Consider the following 23,831-nt stretch of genomic DNA (forward strand, 5'->3'; position numbering starts at 1 on the left):
AAAATTAAAAATTAAAAATTAAAAATGAACTAAAACAATAGAAAAGTGGACCCCATGATAAAATCTAAGGGACAGAAACATCTGGTGCAAGGAAACGAATCAAAGCGAAAAGACTTAGTAGAAGTAGTATAGTTTCCCTAAAGTGATTAGATACAGGTACTAACATTTTGACAATTACTGCTGCTTTTTGTAGTGAATGTGAACATTTGATTGTAATCACGTTTGAAAAATAATCCTAAACCATTAGTTTTTCTCATCTTCTCATTTGTGCATTTATACCTCAAATATGGAGGGGGAATCTAAAAGTAATAACAAAAAATATCCATCTTATTGTTCACAAAAGTAGTTGATTTATATTAACAGTATATAAAAAGTGTCCTTGTATGCCAACAACTTGTTGTCCGCTGTATTTAAAAGGTGTCTGTGGTGACACTGATGACCTGTGGCTGTACTCTATTCCTGTTACAGCTGAAGAGCCAGGCTGCCCTCCTGTGGCGGTAGCGCTTTGATAGAAGCACGTAGAGCACAGGGTTTATACAGGGGTGCAGGTACTGCAGCACAGTACAGATGAAGTAAAACATCTCCCAAGCCTGTCCATGGTGATACAGCCCCAGGTACACACACAGTTCCAGCACATAACCAGGCAGCCAGCACACTGAGAAGGTAGCAGCTGCCAAGAACACCATGACAGAGGCACGGCGGGTGTTCCTGGCACTGGACACCGACATTACAGGGCTCTTGTGGAGAAACAGAGCCAGCCGGATATAGTTGAAGGCGATGACTAGCATTGGAACAAAGTAGTAAAGTACAAACTGGCTCAGAACCACTTGGTAGTGGTGCTCATGAATGGTTGGAAGGCAGAAGGAGAAGTCAGCTAGGCTCGGGCCCAGACTCTCTTTGGTGGCAAACATACGCAGCGGCAGGCTGATGAAGAAGCTGAGGGCCCAGACCAGGACAAACATGAGGATGACCAGGTCCATGGTGGGCGGCTGGTACGGGTTGGTGATGATCATGGCGCGGGTCATGGAAACGGCACATAGCGAGTAGGTGCTGGCTGCTAGGCTAAAGGCCAGAAGGAACTGGTAGACCTTGCAAGAGGTGTTGCCCAGAGGCCAGGAGTAAGTGACGGCGGAGTGCAAGGTGAAGGGGATGAGCAGGAGGGTGAGGAAGTCGGCCAGAGTCATGCTGAGGAGGAGGATGTCGAGGCGGTTCTTACGCAACGTGTTGTACTTGGCAAACAGAGAGAAGACCAGCAGGTTGGCACAAAGCCCGATGCCCAGGATCACTCCACAGGTACAGGCAAAGATCAGCACATAGGTATTGGGAACAGCCATAGTATCACCGACTTGACGTCACCTTTCGAATGAATAAATAGAACATGCTTTCCTCATTTATGTTTTGGATTAGTCGATTAACAAAATGAATCACCAAGTATTTTTGTAATCTCTTAATTGTTGCAGCAAAAATTTCAAACTTTTGCTTGTTCCAGATTTTCAGGATTTTATGCTTTTCTTTGTTATGTGTTTTTTTTTTTTACTATTGGCTAAACAAAGAAAGACAAAATATGTCATATTGGGCTCAGAAAAAAATAAAATATAGTCTTAATGTTTTCTGCTATTTTTCTTTGACAACAAAACAATCATTCAATTGAATGAGAATATCATCATTTTTACTTTTAAATAGCATCTAAAAGGCTTATTTAGACCCATAGTGATAATATACTATGTATCATAACGTCAAGAAAACACATGTAATATACTGTATAATATCACCAAAGTAAAAGGTACAAGGCATTTACATTGCAACAGCAATATGGCCGTTTGCTAAGATACAAAACTTTTTAATCAACATTTTTTACAGCTACTCTAACTGTTGTGCATATGGATGGAACAAGTGTTTGCCTTAGAAGTCACAGCATTTTAAAATGGTGCCAGATGTAACAATTCTCCATCATTTGGACACACTTACCATCTTCGTTCCTCAAACCACTATCTTCCGGCTCATGTATGTGAGTGAACTATCCCCTTAATGTAAACTTCTATTTCACCAGTATCCATCCTGTTAAACTGGGCTGACGAAGGAAGAGGTGGCAGCCTCTCAGGACTCATTACAAAGTGTAATAGCTGAATGTGGAAGGAAGAAAGGCAAACATCACTTGGGTCAAATTGATTCTGGTTGAACTGGTTTATAGAGAAACGGCCTCAGACCAGCTGCTCAGGAAACAGCGATGTACTATGCATGCCTGTTTTGTTATGGTTCTTAGAGGTTCTATGTGTAGCTTTAGTCTTTTTAGTTACTTTCCTTTTTAGTAACAGCTACACTTTTGTTTAACTTGTTAATCTTTTTGGGACTAAAGAATTACCTCCTTGACTGAGACTGCACTGCTGTTTGTAAATATTTGAAATGACCTTTCCTGACCTGTTAAAGTCCTTCTCTCTCTCTTCATGGGGATGGTTTTAGGGATTTCGTTCATACTGTATGAATTATATTTAAAAAATGAGCACTCTACAAAGAAAAAGAGACCAGTCCATTGATTATGTTCTCTGTTCCCACCCTTCTCTGGAGATATTAATATCTCTCTCCATTGTTTGATTGATTTCTTCGGTGTGAGCTGCAGGCTCCTGATGGGGGCTTTATCAGGCTTTGCACAGTATTTATGACTCTGTGTCAGCTAATGGCCTTTGGTGTACACTGCTGCTCTTAGCACAGGATACAGCTGATGCTGATGCATTTGCTAACCCCTCCATTACCAGTGCCGGTGTCGTTCAGAGAGCGGCTATTAAAAATACCATGTTCTGAAGTGGGACATTATCAGCTTCATTGTGTTCTGTCTGTGACCAAAGGTTAACAAAAAAATAGTTTTTCACCTTTTTTGAAAAAATCTACTTTGACCCAAATCTTGCACTTTTATTTTATTTTTTCTCCACCTCTTTAGCAAGGTTATTGGTCACAATGAAATAAACAAACTTGACGGCTACTAACTGCTGATTGAACTCAGGCCCATGGTCAACATCACCCTGTTACCATTTTTCTACATTTTTCTATGTTTAGCCACTGCTTCTTCATTAAGAGGCAGGTAGAGTGCATACAGATCTATTCCTTAAGAACTTTAGATTTGAAGGATAAAATGGGTAACTGGCCATGCTGCAGAATATTCTGCTTTGCAATCCTAGTTTTTGTATTCCCTTGCAGTATATCATTAATATTATATATATATGTAAATATTAGTTAGACTAGACTAATTGAGTAGTCGTTCAAGAGAGATTCACTGCTTTTCTTGTCTTATATGATCACATGCTAAATATTTTCAGGTTTTGGAATTTAGACTGGATAAAACAAGCTATTTGAACAAGTCATCTTGGGCTCAGTGAAATTCTGTGATAGGCATTTTTTTAATTTTTCTGATATTGTATAGACAAAATAATTACTTAAGTAGCACTAGTCTTCTCCGTATCCACTTCAGGTTTTAGACGTTAAATAAGTAGCTGAACATTTGAGCCACATGTGGCTACTGAACAAAGACACTGTGAATCAAAAATATGGCTACACTTTTAATGTTTGATTAACTGGAAAAATGTATAGTATGCCCTCAGTGCAAGTAGAACATTAAATGAGTCTGACAGCTCCTGACTCGGGCTTGTTTTATAAAAAATAAACTATAATGTGAAATGGTAAGAGTGGATTTGATGAAGCATCCAATAAGTTACAAGTCCATGAGGGATCTAAGGTGAAAAAGGAAAGCAGGACTATCAAAAAGAAACATCAAAATAAAACTCAACCACAAAAGAACATGTACAGGATATAACTAAAGTGCATTATGGAATTTAGTCAGCAGCACCGTGATACATTCACAAAATAAATACACACTTTTAAAGTGAAATAAATTATGGCAGACAAGTTCGAACAGATGTATGCAGTGAACAGTTTCTATGCAACTGTAAGTTCACGATAGTCAACAAATATAGAGCCAAACAAAAGTAGACCATTCAGCCTCCCAATTTTGTGAAGTTCCATTATATAGGCAATAAATAGTTCTTCCTGATCTACTTGAGCACACAGCTGGTTAGAGATCACAACATATGGCTTTGTTTTGAAGTCAATCAAAGTTACAGAGGCCTGCAGATGTTCCAAATAAATATGGACTGAAGATGATGATAATTACCAAACTTCAGAAAGTATGAGATCGAAAATACAAACACAGCAAAATGTTATCATACAAGCACAACCTCAGGGCGTTAATATGAAGTGACAGCCATGCGTAGAGTCTCTCAAATCCCAGTCTAGTTGGACCAATGTCAGTGTCTTAGTGCAGTACCATATAAAGGCTGTTGGGTGTCTCTTAGCCAAGGCACTGCATCCTTTATGGCTCCTTTGATGTGACAGACCGTGCCCGCCTTCGCTTCTTGTCGCTCTCTCTACGTCTGCCTAACCTCACCTTTTTTTTTCTCTTGGTGGCTACTTTTAGTGGCTGGTCCTTATATGCCAGAGCCTTGTTGGTCTCCTGGGGCAGGTTAGGGCCCTCTCTGTCCGTCCTGAACCTGTCGGGGAGGTTCTTGGTGGCCCCTGGGGGCTTCTCGTGCAGGGCATTCCCACTGAAGATTTGGCTCTGGGTTCTGCTCTGCACAGGTGGAGCGTGCTCATCAGCAGTGTGCACCTCTTCCAACAGCTCCTTCAGCCACATGCGGCGCTTGAACTCCTGTAAGGAGCGGCCCTTGTCATGCATCAGCTGGGCATGGCTCACTGACCTCCTCCTTAAAGTATGAAAGTGAAGAGACAGAGTCAGATCAACAAGCAAGGTTGCATAAAAGCTAATAAATTAATCCTTAAATAGCATTGGGCATGAGAGGGGAGCAGCGCCAACTTCATTTATTTCTAAATCTGTCAGAAATCTGTTTTTCTGATTTCTAAATTCTGATGTAGCACCTACAAACTCTAACCATTTTTCTTTTTTGTTTGACCTCTGTTGTACTTTCATGGTACACCACAATGTTGAGTTTCTGTGTGGAGCCCTTTTAGAAGTGGTGTCAGCTGAAATGTAAGGTCAGGCACCATAAAACCTCAGTACAGTAGGTGGCAGCATAAACAAGTTTGTGAGAGCCATTTCTAATCTGAGCTCCAGACCCCAAAAAACCAAACACAGAAAACCTCCTGTACCTTAATTTAATCTGTTTAATAAACTGTAGTCATATTTTATTGTATCATGGATTTTTTAAGTGATGTTCACCACTTTTAATATATTTAAATATATTCATTTTTCAAGTTCATTTTTGCACAACATGGAATTACTTTTCTATCATCAAAATGAATGTAAAAAGAACTCACGTTCTGCTACTAAGTGCATCAACTGGTCTCCCATCAAGAGTCACTGGGGAGCACAGCAAGAACACAGCCAGACTCCACTGATGAAGCATGACTATAGAGCACATCCTTGAGCCTAAGGTCTGAAGAACACGATTAATTAGAACACTGAATTAAGTAAAAAATTTGTTTTATGAATTTTTACTAAATAAATAAAATACATTGTCATTAGCAGTGTAGGGAGCTAAAAATGACACAGTTTCTGAGTAAGTGAGATCTCCCAGGCAGCATTACTTGCCAACAAACAGTTTTATTAAAGCAAAGAAGAAACTTAGACTTACATAATGTGAATCTGAAAGGTTGGTCTGCAAGCTGTAAGAAGATGATCTCGTTGCAAAGATGAGTTTACAATGTAAAAAGAAAAATTATTTAGCCAAATTCAATTTGGCCATCTCAAAACGTGTGTCCAGATCCATTGGTGTGAAGGCAGCCTGGGGAAATCCCCTGTCACTCTGCTCCATTCATTTGCCTCCTAATGGTGTGTGTTGAGCTATTTATTTCTTCCCAGCGTCCCAATTGAAAGAGAGATAAAGATGGAAAGAGCAACAGCAGCAACCCATTAGCTGCAGAGCTGCCACTCCACCCAGTGTTGCAGTAATCTCATGAAGAGTAACGATGAAGCATCTTCTCTGGTGGCCGGAGCCGGAGAGCAAAGCTGAGAGGCTTTTTACAGTCCAGCACTGTGCGAGTCTGTCTGAGAGAGGCACAGTGAGAAAGTCAAACTCCTCTTTGGGTGAAGATGCAGGCACTACCTTAGCCCCTACCCATTAAGTCCAGTCCTAACACCCTCCCCAACCTCCCCCCACCTCCCCCCCCCCACCGCCCTTCACACACACCTGCTGTGACAAGAAGGTAGCGCCCATGCAACATCTAAACCGCCACACTATAAAGAGTATACTTAATACAATCTTGGAGACAAAAATGAATCAATTTCAAATTATTTTAGCTATACTTTCTGAATGAAGTCTAATAATAATATAATCATAAAGAGGTCAGAAATGACAGGTGTCCACCATTGGAGGTAATCATGGGTTACCCAGCAGAGTGTATAAGGGGAGGGGCAGGGTTACTCCAAAGTAAACAGCCAGGCCTAACCACTTTCCCAGGGGAGAATGACCATAACCTCAGCGAAACCCAACCCACAGCCTCTCACTGCAGACCATTCAATTTAACTCCACTCTGCCTCAGCAAACCAGCTCACCACCGAATGGTTACAGTGGGCTCTGAGGTATCTCTCATATCCAGCTAATAAGGAAAGTGGAGAGTTTTTCATTGAGGCAGCCATATACAATCCCAGGTTCACTGTGTGTTTAGGTGATCAGTCTGAAGCATTCAGGCACATTTGTCATTTTTCTGAAAACAATAAATGCATGCATTGAAAGGTCATAGTCTGATGTATGAGGTAGCTCTGTTGCAAAATGTATTTTAGTATCACATTGATTGACACCACTACATGACCAACTGGAGTAGTACCGGTAAATGCAGCAAGGGCAGGGCAATTTCTTTAATATCTTGCAATGTTTTATAGTTGAACACTGTTCATTTTAAGTATTGGACACATCGAAGTTTTTGCATGTTGATGGCACCAGATGAAAAGAGAGGTTATCACTTAAATTGATCCTGAGGGAAATATGAATGACTCTACAAAATGTTTTGGCAATGCATCCTATAGTTGAGATACTTTAGACTAAACCAAAGTATTGGACCAACAAAAAGACCAACATTACCATCCTTACAGCCACATTGCTATCTTGGCTAAAATATGATAATCTTTGTAGTCTTTGTTTGATCTAAAACGTTTTTCTTACACTGCAGGACTAAGGACCTGCATGTTCCATGAATCCTAATAACTTTCTTGATCCCCTAACTTTTCTTGTAGTGCCAGCTGTGGTGTAAGCAGTTTCACTTATCCATGAAAAAATCAGAACAGAAATCCCTGGTTCGGAAACAATTTATTAAAATACTCTGGCGACCCTCTGACTTTTCCTCTGGAGCCAACATGAGGTTGAAATTTGTGGTTTTGAGTGAAACGTCTCGAAAACAACTATTATATGGATTGCCATAAAATTTGGTAAACACATTAATTTCCTTCTCTTTATGATAACTTTCCTACGCATTCCCACCATTATCAGGTTGACATCTCTAATATCTTGGGTAATGACCAAATACAAAACTGATGGCATTCCTAACCACCTCAGCAGTACTTTGTGTTTAGTCCTAACTAGAATATGTTGGCTTGCCAACACCTTAAAAAAACATGATGAAAATGAAAACAATGATGAAAATGAAACCTGTCAATTGTTATTGAAAGAATGTCAGCTTCCGGATGTTAGTATTTAGCTCATAGCACCCCTGTGCAGCCTCACAGTTCTAGGTTTGTGCACTTTTTCACAGGGCTGGAGTGTAAGATCTGGCTACACCACATATACATTCTATAACAAGAGAAAAAAAATGTTGTGGGTTGTTTGCATTTCCTCACACATTTGTCTTGGGCGGCTCTAAGCTTTGGAAAATGGTCTTGGGAGCAAACATTTGCACCCGGCGAAGTAATATGCCACATGAAATATTAAATTAACTGTTCAATACAGTACAATACAGTAATGTGAGCTATTCAAATTAGCTGTATACATGGTTAACGCAACTTGTTCTTACTTCATCCATTGCAGTCTGATAGCAATCCCACTAATTGGTCCCAAAATGTCCCAGTAAGATAGTTAATGCTGTTAACATAGCAGGCCTGCCTTGTTACACAATCCAATTTTTCTTAAAAACTTGCCATTTTCAGTGTGTAGCTTGCCAGCTCGAAGTTTGTAGTTTCCAGTAGCAAAGGGATTTTGAGTTCAGCAACACACAGTGAGTGGAAGGTGAGGGGCAAAGCCTGGCTTTATCCTGGAAATTCACTTTCGTCGATCCAGACTAATACAATATGAATTCACTGCATCTTTGCCTTTTTTAGGGATTCATAGTTAAAATTGTTTGTGAGGTGACTAAGATAACAGTTTATTCAAGAAACCGTAGTCATTTATGTGGCACTGTTTTACTGGATGGAGTAACTTGCATTTCTCCTCATGAATAAAACCCATAAATTATTTCTGTGAGCAGTGATGATTAGTAGAATCACTTCTGGGTAGACTGTAGAGCAGTTGGTGGTAAATTACTAAAAAGAGGGTTCAGTATTTTACAAGCACTCATGATTCAATTCAGCAAGAGGTCCAGAAGGGGTTTGAGGCTGTCTCCAAAACTCAGCTTTCTTCTGTTTCCAGCGAGTCTGCCTCTAACTTCCAACACTCTAACATTTGGTAGGGAAAAAATACCTCATTTGATTCCATTCTTTACCTGCAAAAAACTACGAAAAAAAAATCACATTTCCTGGCAGACAGCAACGTAGGGAATGGGAGCCAGGAAAGCTGCTTTTGATTCATGCTAAATTGCACTCTCAACACAGAACAGTATTCCTGCCCGTTTTTCATCCTTTTCACACTGCACCTACTTCACATTCACACATACAGAACATCTGCCCCCACCCCCCATTCCAAGCATCCAGCTTACACACACTCGGCATCCAGAGAAACACCCTAATTTTGCGTATAAATTCAGAGCTCTATTTTTGGATGTGTTGTACCCATTCCCTCTTATTGGCCCACCCTATTATGTCATAAATCCTGGCTTTAGTTGCAGCAACAGTTCTTGCTTTTGTTGTGGAGTTACATTTTTGGCATGTATGTTTGTCACTTTTGATTCCCACACAAGTCACACTGGTGCTGTCAGCTTTCTTTATTATTTTATTAATATTTTACAGCACCACTCCCCTTTAACTCAGAACACTGCCCCAGCTTAAAGTGAAATTTGAACATTACGGCAAAGTGAAAAGTGAAGACACACACTAAATACACCAATGCCTATTTAAAACAATAATAAATTCAGTGCAGTTTCTGTTAAACATGACATTCAGCAACCTTATATAACACCTCGAATGTCATCTGTAACCATATATTTAGCTGCAAAGTACAGAATCAGAGGTTTTACAGTGTATTTGATAATGGCCCCTTTATGATACAGTTATGGCTTTGATCGCTTGGCCATTTGTTCACATGAGAACTTTAGGTTTGTTATCCTGGAAAACCTCACTTGAAAAATGACTTTTGCAGAGTTACTTTCCCCTCATAATGGTTTTTTAACGGTGAGTTACCGTATGGGCCGTTTCATTTCAGGCATGCTTTATAATGTCGTATTGTGGGCAGTTGGAGGAGTTTTCTTCAAATCATTCACACCTACCAATCATAACTGTCATCCTAGGAATGCTCTTAATTCCTCTTTACCTTCTTCTGGTTCAGCTATTTTCAACAGCTCTGCTACTGAGGCAGAAATGTATTCTCAGGAGATGACATTTAAAATTGATGCACTCTGTTTTCTTTTCGTTTGGTGGTTTATTGGTGCTTAAAATGTGTCACATTAAATCTGGATGCTCTACAGAGACATGAAATTAGCAGACGAAGAAAAGAGCTCTTCATTTACTTTAGGACAGTTAAAATGATGTGAACTTCAGGTGACTTCTAGTGATTTATCTGGTTTGATGTTGTCCAGCATTGCCAGACCTGCTATATCTATACAGCACCTGGTCAGCACTGAAGTTTGGTAGGGGTGAAAACGCGATCTGGTTTGTTTGTATTTCTTTAAACCAATCCCAACCCTTCTGGCGCTATGTTCCAATAGCGAGAGAGGAGTCAGGCTTTATCCCAGCAATTTACGTCCGTTGAGCCAGGTTAAATGGAATACTCTGGAAATGGAAATCAATTATTTAAGCATTCAATTAAATCACTCTTAAGTATGGGATAGCTAAGCCAAGCTTTTGTATGTGTTGAGGCTTGACATTTTGTTTACTTTATTGTATATCTGTGGGGTGACACAGTCCTGTGTTTGGAACTTTTGACTATGTGCAAATATGCAAATATTAAAATGGTTTAAGAAAGGCATGATAATATATTCAAGATGTGTATTGTGACAATTGTTAAATTAAAAAAATGTATGCACAGTTTTATCCCAAAACATTTCCTGATTGCATTGGTGGTGCTGTGGTTGGTACTAAATCCAAATAAATAACATCCATAATTATGAGTATTTTTTGTCTCGTCGTCCTATTAAATTAGCCATAGCAGGTAGTACAGTTTTAGGACTGTGTGTATTTCATAATTGATTAATCTGCAAATGTTTTCTCAACTAATCAACTTAGTTTTATTTATAAAAGTGTTGAGATTGCTTGTTTTGTCTGACTTTAAAACCTAAAGGTGTTTAGTTACCTATCATATTGAACAAATAACAGCAGCAAATCCTTACATATGAGCAGCTGGCACCAGTGAATGTGTGGCATTTTAGCTTGAAAAGGTATTACAATTTATATAGGATCAAAATAGTAAAGTTTTTTCTGTCAATCAGCTAATCAATTAATTGTTTCAGCTTTTTAAGAATTCATAAATTACCTGGATTTGATACTGTTGGTATAGCTCTTCGCTATTGAGAGAGCATACTTCTCACATTTCAAACAATAATTTTTAGGACAATATGTTAAATTTTCACAACCACTGTATTGCAGACATCTGGATGTACAGGCTTTAAGTTGATGTTTCCAACAGTAAAAGCAGACTTTTAGGTTTTGAGCCACAAAGCACAATGGACAGTTTAGTCAGGATGTCAGAGAAGGGTCACTGCGCCACACTTTAAGAGCCATACATCCTGAACATTACCTAATTCCTGCTCAAGGTTACCCAGACATGACCTCCTTCATCACCCATTTACTTGATCTGAAAGTAGCTGCAAGATTTGTCTGTTTCTGTTTCTGCTGCTTGATATATAATAATCCTCCTCAGGTAGTGCTTTGGGGCTGATTTCTTATTTACAACTAGATTTTTTTTAACATTAACCATAAATGTCAAGCTCCTGGAGACAGTGAGTCGGGGAGGTCCTACGAGGACAAAAGCATGTTGTCCAGACTCAGTCTAGAGCACAGTACATTAAATCATTATTTTTTTCATACAGGAAATATCTGCCACTGCACATTTTGCCTGTAAAATGTATTTCTAAGATGAAATGATTCCTACCTGGCACAGCTCTACTCTCATCTGAACTGGTGGAGTTTTACACTCATCTATTCAATGTAAGAGCTTGTTTCTAGAGAAAACCTTACATGTTGTTCATCTTATGATTAAACTGTGTGTTTGATCATGCCCAAGATGTGATCCAGAGTGAATCCAAAAGCAGAAAAACAAGTCCAGCGCCTGGGTCTTTGACCTGGCCTCATGAGGTGCCCACCACATTAGCATTTCTCTATTGGCAGATGTTGATTGTAGGGTGTCTGACTGTGGGTAGCCTCTCTGCAATGGCCCTGTGCCTCAGGCTCTGGGGAAAGGTGGGGGTGGGCTCCTTACTCCTCATTCACCCCACCCCCCCTCCCCAAAATAAAAAACCTAAACCACAAGCTGCCTTATGTCTGATGCCCCCTCACACTCTCCTGACCTCAGAAGCAGACCCCAGGCCAGCTGGACACAGCCTGAAACCCCACACAGTCACCACACAGCCACCACTAATGGCCGCCACCCTCATGTCCCTGACCTATCACCCAAAACATTACCATAAACTTCTTGCTGGATGCCAAGCAACACACGCAGAGCTCACAGTCAGACTATGCACTGCTCGTCCATGTAAAGATGGCTCTGTCTGAGGGCAGAAAGTGGAGCTGGTGAAGAGGGGAAAGCGCTCTCGGTTATGATGGCATTTTACACGCAATATAAAACCTACTGTGGTGTTTTATGTTTTGTGGCTTGTGGTGATGCCGTGGCATTGCCTGTGGAACAGACTCATGCCCACTGCAATAACTACTGTGCAGTATTTGAGGCTGATGAAAAATGTGTCCGCCAGTGTGTGAACCTCTTTGAAACATGCCACAAGTCTGTGTGCCCCACGTCTCACACGCTTGACAAATCGTGCCGTTTCGTGTTGCCTCGGTGAAAATTGAAGAATCAATAGAGGTCTGATTGAGAAGACCACACACACATGGTGTTACGGTAATGACGGCCGAGTCTGTTTGTTTGCATAAGTGAAGAGCAGGCTCAAATCGTTAATGAGTGCTTTGCGTCCAGCGTGCAACCACAGCTCAGCCAGTGGGTCAACAAGGTTGGCCAGACTAACCACTGTGTGTGTGTGTGTGTGTGTGTGTGTGTGTGTGTGTGTGTGTGTGTGTGTGTGTGTGTGTGTGTGTGTGTGTGTGTGTGTGTGTGTACATGTCTATGCACCTTGACAAATAAAAGAAAAATGTACATGCAGAAACTAAAGTAACATCAGAATTTATAAGAATCCCCTTGTTTTCCTTGCAATTATTAATTTGCGCTTATATCATCTATCGCTGTAATATTTCTATATTTAACATTGTTCTATATATACATGTGCTCTGACACACAGATAGAGTTCAGTTTTTCAAGTGAAAAAAATGCCTCTAGGAGACGTTTCTGTGAATATTAAAACAAATATTGAAAAAAAAATGCTTCACTTGAAATTTCCAAATCCTTATAAAGCATGGACTGAGCCAAGTGCACTTCACTAACTCAAAGCTGATCCATTTACTGCAAATGAACTTGTCTCTGTTGGTTTCCTGTCCAATTACTGTACAGTGAACTTAGGTCCTGTATTTATTTATCCATATGCTGTTTTAAATGGACTGCACTCAATGCAGAGGCCTTGTTGAACGGTCTTGTCTTCCCAGCCTACCTTGGGACATGCTAACAGCGTTTGGCAGACAGACACGGATGCAGGCAAGGCAGCCTCTGGACAACTTTATCCTGCGCCGAGCGAGGCCACCCGCTTCGTGCTCACCCGCTTCGTGCTCACCAGGGCACAGGGACTGGCACGGCGTTCCCCTGTCTCAGTTTTTACCTCTCAATTTTCTGCTTCTCCGAGAGAACCAGAGAACATGGTGCACTTTTTGAAGCTGTGTGACCATGAAAGGCTATCAAGGGCAAACAGAGAATAGGAAGTCTCAGTCGCAGTAGAACACATTATAACTTCACTTTATAAAGGCACTCCAATGAGGGGATTATTAAGTCAATTAAAAATTGAGTGGTAGTCTTAAATATAACATGAGTTAAAATACATTAACTGATAAATCAAAAAGCAGACATTATATTTACTAATGATTAAATATACTGAGCTGACACAATAAGTCAATAATAGATCAGCTGATCGACAGAAAAGAAGCTGTTCCTCAGTCTGTTAGTCCAGGTTTTGATGGTTCTGTATTTTTTGATGGTAAATGGAATGAAAGTAAGTTAGTTTTAGCCCTATTTGAAATATGTTTAGGACGTCTATGTGCCATAAAAGTTGGATAAATCAACATGCATATACACATAGGTGAATCCTGAAGACAAGCTAAGAAACAATGAGATAAAACTGATTCACTGCAGCAGCAAATTGGATATACAAAGAAATATATAGCCCAAATTAAGTTTTATGGCTGTAGCAAAGCAAATATCAGAAAGAGCCACTTCATTTTCAGACTCACTGGGGCTAAATGGAGAAGGAATATGTCATGTCTGATAAGTTAAATATGAATTGGTATGATTCAGTGTGTGGTCTCATTTAGGAGAAGTCTCTTTGTTAAAGGAACTGTTAAATCTGCAATATTCAAAGATGGTATTTGTTATTTTATTTAAAATGCCTTCCAGTTGGTTTATAAAGCTAAAATTGTCAAATGTGGTGAACAGTGACATCATGCTCTTTTACAGAAGGCCACATCTTTTGTTACTGAAGATTTCACCAAACGCAGACAGACAGACTTTTAAAAGTACATGAGCTTGGTCGTCTAAGTGTTTTTTTTACAGTAAGACATTAATTTAGAGCTCTATTAAAAAAGTGACAAAATACAAGAGGACACTGTTTAAGGACCCTCTTTCTTCAGATCTACACCAGAAAGCCACCGACTTTGTAAAGAAATATTTCTTTTTGATGATTAAAATAGATATATCTGAAAATGTGCAGTGAAATAACTAAACAAAAACATAAAATACCATAGTTTATTAAAATCAGACTGAGGCTAAAATCAGGAAAAATAATAACAATGCAATTTACCTCTATAGTCTCATCTGCTTGACCATGAAGTAACATATATAGTTGAATTTTGCATGTAAATATCTTATAGCTTTATATTAATTTGTAAAACGGTGCATCTATAAACATTGAGGTATCATGGGGCAGGACCATTTGCAGTAACAAACAACATAGCCTATACATCAGAAGTCTTGTTCTGTCTGTGAAGCTAAGAAAGCGTACACAAAGCTTGTGATTATTTTGGGATAATAGTATTTCAACACAGGTCACAGTATCACATGCTAATAAATGCCTAGTTATGTTCCCTTTAAATCTTTACGAGGCATAGATTTTAGAGGTGTTCTGGTCTTGTGTTGACCTTTAGTGGATGAAACTGGTTCTGTAATAAGATATTTTTCAGAATAGTTTCACACAGAGGAAAATATCCCCACCCTCTGAGCAAAACCTTTAGAATAACTTTTTCTTTCATGAATTGGAAACACGTGCTCGGCTTGATGATGTAAACGTTCAAAAGTGTTAATTCACTAATAAACGGTGAGTCTATTAGACATTCGATTACATACTCTTGGCAGCAGATAAATCAACATTGAGTGTAATTCAAACATGTTTTCTGGCCATGCGACTTGTTTTCAGTCCAACTGTGGTTTTCCAACAGTCTAAATCCATGAGGCGGATTTGCTCACAACAGCCAACATATTTCTTCAATCTGCATCCCCTTGTAAAGCAAAGGAAGGAAGGCAGAGCTCACAACTGTTGTTTTTGTGCTGCCCACGGTCTCACAACCCTGTAACATAAGGCAGGGCTTTCATTGCCTCTCCACTGCATGAGCAAAGGGGAATTAGCTTTTAAAAGTTTGTTTTGTAAGAGTTGTAAATAAAGCCGCACTGATTCAGACCAAGATCCCCTTTCTCTCAGATGGGGTATGGCTAATGTGGGTGGCTTTGGAAATACTGAGGCATGCTGAATATGTTTATATTACACTGTCCCCAAGGAGAGTTTAGCTTTGTGGTGCAGATGGATTACAGAGGGAAAAGAGCTGTTGTAGACCTTTAAAGTTCAGTGTTAATGGTGGGAGTGAAGTGGCTGTGTAGGTGTTATGTGTTCATTTCACAGGTCGCTGGTATTTCTGTATGAAGGGTCAGGGGAATTCCCAAACCAGCCAAAAAAGCATGGCGATGTTGCTCAAGATATCGAGTTTTAAGCTGCACTCATGTCATGTCATCATGTCATGTTTCCTCGTATCCCTTGCTGCTACAACAGTGCGAATTACCCCATTGTGGGATCAATAAAGGATTTTGAATCTTGAATCTTGAATCACTGATCACATATCTAGTTGTATGTAAACGGGTTCTGATTCTGTAGTTCTCTTCTGCTCTGCGGAGTGTTTCGGCATCTTTCAATCTTTCTGCTCATTGTTTAGGTTTCACGGCATGCAAGGGTTAAATGAGAAGATTGATACCACTCTGAGACATCCAAGTGGTATCAATCTTCTCATCTAACTCTTTGCAAAATAAATAACACAATTATAATAATGAAATAAGCATGATTGTCACTGTAGCTTCTCGTCTGCTTGGTGGGTGTTTCCTAGCATGTTCATTATAACAACTTTACAGGTGATAATATGCCGCTGTTGTGTTTACACCTAATTTTAGTTAATGCAGGTTAAACACATTTTGATAAAACAAAGGCCAGAAAAGAAAAAAAGTACAGAGAGGGTTAAAACTGTAAAATATGTTGATATATTTATTTTAACACTTCCACAGCTGTAGATATCTGTTCCCAATCAGGACGTTTTTGTGTAAGAGCACACCAGTTCTCCTCTACAGTAATGAACCACAGTGAGAGCAGTACTATGCTGTTTGGATGGGAGCATGAGTGTGTGTGGGCAGGCATGCCTGAGGTTGCTGAGCCTCGGCCTTCTCCTCAACATTAATAAGGACTTCCTTCCTACCAGACAGAGTCAAACACCTGATCACTTACCAAGGAGGACATGCCCACGCATCCCTCAGAGCTGGCAGCCTTCAGCCACTAATAAGGATTGGCCTGTGTTCTTTAGCTGCCCATCAATCAAACTGTTCACATGCCGGACATCCATACACAAATCATGTTTTTTCTCCGTACTCCACCCCTAATGTGTGAGAGTGTGTCTATGTGTAAGCTTATAGATATCATGGGTGGCTACTATATCCAGGGAGACAGAGCAAGAAATAATCCCTCTCGTACCTCATACGCACACACCACTTCAAAAATTACAACTTTTTCTCCAATGGCAATAAAGTTTGGCTTCTTTTGAAAAATGTAGAGCCAAGATACACCAGATGAAATGGGCATTTTCATGATGTGCATAACCTTTTATTTTTCCTCCTTAAATATCAGGTTTTGAAATGTTTTTTTCTATAATTGAATTAGAGTGGCTAGTCACAACTGACTCAGGGACGCATCAACAGAGTTTTGAGCCCAGATGCTGTCAAAGAATCACTTGGCCAAAGTAACAGACAAGTTGCTGAACAGAAAATTCTCTTATCTACAGAGCTCAAGTTTGGGACTGTAATCAAAATTGCTCCAAAGATTTGCAAGATATGATTCCATTATCCCTGTTCACTTCATATTATATTAGGGAATGATATCTCAAGCATGTGGGCCACACTTGTTGGCTGTCATGAATTTGGCTGTGTTCAGATTAGTGTTTCGTGGTTTATATTCTGTTAACACACCACACAATGTGTCAGCAGTAAGAGCTGCTTTAGTCAGTTTGTGCTCAGCACAGCTAGCAGGGAACAAGATATCCTTCAAATTAAATCAAAACATACACTCCTTCACTCCTTTAGCCAGGAAGTTTATCATCATGAAGCTCAGCATACATTAGTTGCTCGGATATGATTACTGCAGACCTTTTTAAAAATGTTTTTAACATCCATGGTCGGCTCGTCGTCACGTTTTGTACACAACCGAATAATATCAATGGATGCTGCAGTACTTTGTTCTTACATTGCAAAACAGATGTGATAATAACGTAATGATATTGTTGGACATATCAAGTATAAAATTATTTGGCTTCTGAATGTCCCATTTAAATGTTGACATAACCTTCCATTTCCATCAGGAACCGCCACCGTTGGGGCGTGTGATGTTCAGGTGGTAGAGCTCAGGGTTGGTGTTTTGATCCAATGTTCTACGTGTCACTGAGCCAAGAAAATGCAAGCCGCTTTGGACAAAGGAAAGGCATTCAATACCATAACATTGATGGGTACATGCTCTTTTTCACCTATAAGAATTGAGAAATCTACTATTGCTGCAAAATAGAAACGGTAACCAGCGAGTAAACCTTCTTTCCAGAGAAACCGAAGCATTTTGTTACTTTGGAAAGCATTACAGACGAAAAATATGTCATATAATTTGTGAGCACAGCATTTCAAATAATTCCCTTTACTGCATAAAGATGTAAACTGTAGTTAGATATTCCTGTGTGCCTAGGCTTGGTACTTGCTCCTCTTTGTTCAAGCTAAAACCACAAATCTCAGTGGCACTATCAAAGAAAAACAAAACAAATCTTTGTTGAGTTCTATTTCCATAATGCAGTTTCTTTTCTCTGAATGTCCCTCTGTGTGGGTTTTCCACAGTACAAGTCTGAACAAAATTCAAGCACGGCTATTCTACAGTGCTAAGGTCCTCAGCTCTGTTTGATTAGGGCAACACACAGGAGGTCCACTGCCACGGTGTTTTCTTTACCTGGGCCCATGGCTCTTAAAAACACACAAACACTTGGGTTGTAAATGACCTGTTCATCACACAGTGACAGGAGAGGTGATTCTGGACTCTTGGTGGGCCAGGTGTGCAGATCAGGACAGCTGTGCCGTGCCAAGACCTGTTGGCATGGTGACGCGGGGCCATGGAAAGTTCTGGAATCTGTCGCTGCTGGCAGGGCCGAGCTCCTGAACGGGACTGGTGTTGGCTTTGCCTCCAGCTGTTTCTTTACAGACATGCTGAACGCCAGCAACAGCCAGGGGCCAAGATCAGCCCAGCAAGTCTGGCCACACACAGGACACACACACACACAAACACACACACACACACACACACACACATATATAAGCACACACAAACAAACACACAAGCATTTTCTGCAAAAAGCCTGTCTCTGCCGGAGCAACAAAATGCAACAACAATTTTCACACATCTGTTTTCTTCATATTCCCATGTATATTTTATTTACAGTATGTAAGCCTACTTGTTTTGTATGGCACTTTTTTGTCCCATTGTTGAATTGTTTTTCATTTCACTTTGCTTGTGTTTGTGTTTCTAATGATCGTAATAATAATAATAATAATAATAATAATGATTTGTTTTATTGATTCTACTTTTTGCAGTGCTGGCTCCCAGGTTAAACTGTCCTTCTTGGGAGTGTCTCAGTACCTGCTTATTCTCAAATTGATGCTTCTTTACTTAAAGTTTGTTCTTATACTTTAATAATTATTGCTTGGCTTTGATTTAATTATATATTCAAATGCCTACCTTTTCTGTAATTGTAAAGCTCCTCGTAACCCTGGTTCAAAGCAACAGTTGACTTACTTTTTTCAGTTTAGTGTATTTTTTATTTTTTGCTGTATGGTGTTTGCTAGTAATCAGACTGAATTGTCATTTGTTTGCACTCTATCACTGAAATAATCTACATTTGTCCAGTGATTCAAAAGTGTGGAACCAGGGGCTGTGTTTACTACTGTAATAATTGAATGATATCAATGATCACATAATGCACAATATGCTTCTTTGTGTACAACTATCTGAAGAAATTAGAATAATAAACACATTCGTTGCTTGAAATCATATATTTAAACAGCGTGCCAATCAGCTTCACAGCATTGAAACCTTTCTTAAATACTTTACAGATGTTACTTTTTTCTGTGACAAAATATACAAAACATACCCGTCCAGTTTTTAACTAATTATAATGTGACAATGGAATTCACAGTGCTGGAATGTTCCCACTGTACCTCAGTACTATCAGTGGTATTACAAAGTTTTGATTGAGGAACCTTTGAAGTTGGTGTCAGTGAATAATCGCTCTGTTGAAAAGGCCCCACCACAGAAAAATAAACTTGCCATCTTTTGTTTTCCTTGTGTGGTCGAAGGTAATTCATTGAGTACAGGGAAATGGGAGGGAATTTCTTTCAGAGACTTTTGTTCACTAATTCATTACGTTCTCAAGACCGGGAATAGTGGCTGCGGAAATTAAAATTTATTAAAATCTATTTCAGTGGTAAAGTTGTCTGTGTTTCTTGGAGAGCCCTTTTTTTTAAACTTCCACAGTGAGTTTTGGGCAATGAGGAGGTGAACTGTTTTTGTGGTTGTGCTCGGCGAGAGAGATGTGTAGGTTTGTGGCTGGTGGAAACCTGCAGTTAGAGGAACTGGTCATGATGGGAAGATATAGACTGATCAGCAGTCTTTCACTTTAAAATGAAAACATTGTGATTGTTATTCGTGGCCAAAAACGCCAGCAGACAATCACATTGACTGCTAATTTGACTGGATAATGGAATATGACAGCATAAAATATGTCAATCAAAAGCAGTAATACAAGTAACAATGAGCAAGTGTTACAACAAAGGTTACAGTGAGATCCATTATAGATGTCACTGTCCAATGTAAGTCAAGTGCAGATTTGAGTTGCGCAAGTAGCATAGAAAATGCTAACGAGAGACTTCTGTAGTGTCAACACAGTAAAAATGGACCTACTCAACGAAGTTTGTTCACTGCTGGCTACAAGTTAGCAATCAAACACAACAAAGGTCAGTTGAAGGGTGTTTTGAGCTAACGTTAGCAATCAAATAATCATAGATAGCTTAAACGTTTTTGAAATGATTCCGATCTTCTGTTATTGTTTGTAATGAGAAAGGTTTATTGTTTCATGGATTTCACAAATCTCAGTATGACACGTTATGCCATAAACCGTTTAAATTTGAGCATTCGTGACTCAAATCCGCACTCGACTAACATTGGAGAGTGAAAATAGAGAAGGAAGAAATACTGTTTCTTCACTAACAGCCACCTTCATAGTCCATAATGCATTGCAACTACAAGATATGTTGTGCTTTGAATGAGTGACCCAACATGTGGCTTGTCTTGCGTTTGCTATCTTATCAGTTTTCTTATCAAAGAAATATGCAGAGTTATTCTGCAAGAAGACTTACAACAACCTGTACAGGGCTGCACAATTATCTCAATTTTATTGAAATCGCAATTTGGACTGGTGCAATATCGAAATCGCAGGGGGGTCGCATTATTTGTTAAAGGCAAAATATGTGTCTAACCATTCTGAATGAAGTATTGTGGGGCTGCAGAACTGTCCTGGGCCAAACATCTTTGTTTGGTACAGATTCTTGCAAAAATCTGACTATATGACTGTAGAACTTTTTTGTGTTTCAATGGAAATGAGAATGATGATGATCCAAAAATTCATCATTTTCTCCAATATCGTGAATCATATCGTAATCGAAAATTTAGTCAAAATAATCGCAATTTGACATTTTCCTCATATTGTGCAGCCCTAAACCTGTACAACTGTGTCGAGAAAATTGCTGAGAAAATGTACATAGCAATAGAGGTCTGACACAAGGTTAATTTTACTGGTTTTGATCTTGGTCTCAAACTATGTTCTCACAACATGTTAACAAAAGGAAATGCATTGTTAAATTGGTGTGACCTCCTCAGGTGGGCTATTCCTACAGTACAACTTTTCAAAAACAGTTTAGCTGATTTTCTGCCATGCATTGTGTCACCAGCAGGTATTAGGTGACCAAAGTTTCACTTAAAGCTCTGTCCATCCTCCAGCAGCTCAATAGGTTTCTGAGATGAAGTACGACCTAACTGACTGAAAGACTTCCTCTTTGCTGTCCCTCTCACTGGACACAGAATGGGTGGATATGGCTAGCAGCAATCATAACAAGCATTTTTCAAATTGAGCTTCGTCTGATGACAACCTCGGACATATTGAATGCCTGACAGTGTTTTCCAGTCCAAGTCTCTGATGATGCTGTCCAACACAGACTTTGCTCTTCAACTGCATATAGGGAGAATATTAGAAAAAATAATATTTTTGGAAATGGAGCAGACATCATCCAGGACAGCAATGTGTTGAGCATCGTACACACAGCTCGACATGCACGGCTTCCTCAAGCTGCTACAAAAATGTTCACTGAATTCACCTCAAATCATTATGTTGTCACTTCAATTTCAGTCTCACATATGGCATTATATGTCCTAATGCATGTGGTTACTACACTTATTACTTAACCAGAGTGTGTCCATCAACTTGCAAAGCTTCACCAATAAACTAATTTCCATTTACTGTCTACTGCTGATGTTGTAAGTACATCTTTGCTTTCCATATCCGTGGTGACTGCCAGAACTCACACAACCCACCCATCTGGTCTCTGACACCCGAGGTTGCCATCCTGTAAGTCAGAAAAAGTAAGAGCTATAGAAAGGTGACAACAGTTTTCCCTCCTAGCTTACCTCCCTGCACCACACTGAGTCTGACAAGCTGCTGAAAAATAGGACCAGGTCACATTTCAGCCTCAAAAGAATGTGCAGGGGCTGTGAGTAACCCTGTGGTCTGCTTCGGCATGTTTGGTCTGGCTCTTCATAATATAATGTAGTGTGCCATTGAGGACCGAGGGCATAAACACTAGAGAGAAGTGCCGAGGGCGTTCCTACTTTGGACCAGAATTGACGCCAAAACCTAATAGTAGCACTGTAATCAGTCTTCCCCCTAATATTAGCACCAAGGCCTTTTTCTCCAGGGTGGCGGTTGGTGTGTTTGGCTCAGTGCATCCTCTGTGACCTTAAATTCAGTCCTGTGGCTTTGTAAAGCACCTTTTGGCATAATCAACAGTCGGCACATTAATAAAATCCAGCGCTGACCTTGTATAAAATGCTTTTACCTGAAGATATTGATACCAATGATTTCAACAACATCCTCAAGTTCAATAGTAATTCTTCTTAAAACTAAAACGGATTACAGAATTTATCCGTTATGCTTCTCGGTATGTCAGATGTATTAACTTCTTGAGCTATTTTTGCCACATGGTTTTATCATTTGAACTCCGCTTGGGAAATCTCATGTAACTGGTTTTCTCTTTTATCAAAACCAGAAGTGCTGGCAATGGCGCTGAAGCGGGCACTGAGAAAGAGTCCAGTTACACAGAGAAATAAATTACGAGTCCCAAAAAGACTGGACATGAACCTAAAGATAACTTGCTCAATGCACTTCAAATCATAGTTGGTATTCAATTTCACCCCGACTGGCAATTGTTGTACCTCTCATGCTGCAGGGTTGCCTTCTACTATCGCACCTGTGCTAAATTTTCAGGAAAACTCACACAAACGAGAAGAGCATGTCAATTAAACTAGAAGCCGATCTCTTCTCGATCAAGCCACCCAGTATGTGCTCTCACTGTGAATAAAAATTAAAATTGATATCCCCAGCAAGGCCAATATTTTTTGTTCTGCCACTAAATGTCGGCGATTTATCATTCAAACATCCCAGGGTTTTGTGTAGGTACTTTTGGACCTCAGGTTCAGTGGGTTTGATGCTCAGCCAGGGACAATATCAAATCCATGCCAAGAGTCCAAGCTGTGAACGCTTGTCTGAGAGTTACCGTAAATCCTTCTGCTCGCACCACTAAGAAGCTCAAAAAGCCACAGCCCTGCTATTTGCCACCCCTGTGGTCCTTACAGGTAGCCACTGAGACTCCCCAAATTATGATCTTGGTGTATAGGGGAGCAATGCAAGAACAGAGCTCAATGGATAAAGGCCTACCTGTTGCCCCTTATTTTCCTCCGTGGATAAGGACTGAAGCTGTCAGTTTTCCTCTGTATGGATTAATCTAGCACTTTATTTGATATGATCCTGATGATTAATGGCATATTCTCCTCAAAGGCTTCCCTTCTGATAGAAACATTGATATTTCAGATTCAGATTTCCTGGATGAACCTGATATTTATGGCTGTTATACCTCAACATGCTAAACTTGCTCAATGTGATATATACATAATTCCATTCACTCATTTAGTCCATTGATTTATGATACTTCTAATGTCCCAGTTGCTTAATTTTATGTAATATTAATTCCCTTTAAACTTACGAAATATTTAATGAAGGACATTTTTCCATGCAGAGAAATGCCTACAACAGGCATACAAACTTTTATTTCCATGAAAAAGAAGCTCCAGAGAGCATTATTTCAAATATAACCATAGTACTTTAAGTGTAAGAGTGATTATATTTTCTGTTTTCTCCTTGATGAATGAAAGTTGAACCTTTCACATCTTAAACAAATCACTGACAAAGGTCAAGTCATATACATTATAGCTTAGTGAAT

General features: G+C 39.6%; 2 protein-coding genes across 2 annotated transcripts; both read right to left on the bottom strand.

The window, feature by feature from the left end:
* Nucleotides 1-134: 134 nt before the first annotated feature.
* Nucleotides 135-1,334, bottom strand: LOC116694626 (galanin receptor type 2). The gene has a single exon (XM_032524405.1). It carries the CDS (start codon nt 1,332-1,334, stop codon nt 411-413), a length of 924 nt encoding a protein of 307 aa, XP_032380296.1. The 3' UTR covers nt 135-410.
* A 2,205-nt stretch (nt 1,335-3,539) lies between these two features.
* Nucleotides 3,540-6,091, bottom strand: LOC116694118 (parathyroid hormone-related protein). Its single transcript, XM_032523608.1, has 3 exons — nt 5,640-6,091; nt 5,323-5,441; nt 3,540-4,751 (listed from the first exon to the last, which is right to left on the bottom strand). The coding sequence occupies exons 2-3, from the start codon at nt 5,424-5,426 to the stop codon at nt 4,361-4,363; spliced, it is 495 nt and encodes a 164-aa protein (XP_032379499.1). The 5' UTR covers nt 5,427-5,441; nt 5,640-6,091; the 3' UTR covers nt 3,540-4,360.
* Nucleotides 6,092-23,831: the final 17,740 nt, after the last annotated feature.

The sequence above is a fragment of the Etheostoma spectabile genome, chromosome 8 (genome assembly GCF_008692095.1).
Source record: "Etheostoma spectabile isolate EspeVRDwgs_2016 chromosome 8, UIUC_Espe_1.0, whole genome shotgun sequence".
Classification (NCBI taxonomy): Eukaryota; Metazoa; Chordata; class Actinopteri; order Perciformes; family Percidae; genus Etheostoma; species Etheostoma spectabile.

What these genes read in the sequence shown, in the direction of transcription:
- LOC116694626 (XM_032524405.1), bottom strand. Translation starts at nt 1,334, where the DNA reads ATGGCTGTTCCCAATACCTATGTGCTGATCTTTGCCTGTACCTGTGGA.
- LOC116694118 (XM_032523608.1), bottom strand. Translation starts at nt 5,426, where the DNA reads ATGTGCTCTATAGTCATGCTTCATCAGTGGAGTCTGGCTGTGTTCTTG. An exon ending in GATGCACTTAGTAGCAGAAC is followed by an intron (nt 4,752 to 5,322) that starts GTGAGTTCTTTT and finishes TCATACTTTAAG; the next exon opens with GAGGAGGTCAGTGAGCCATG.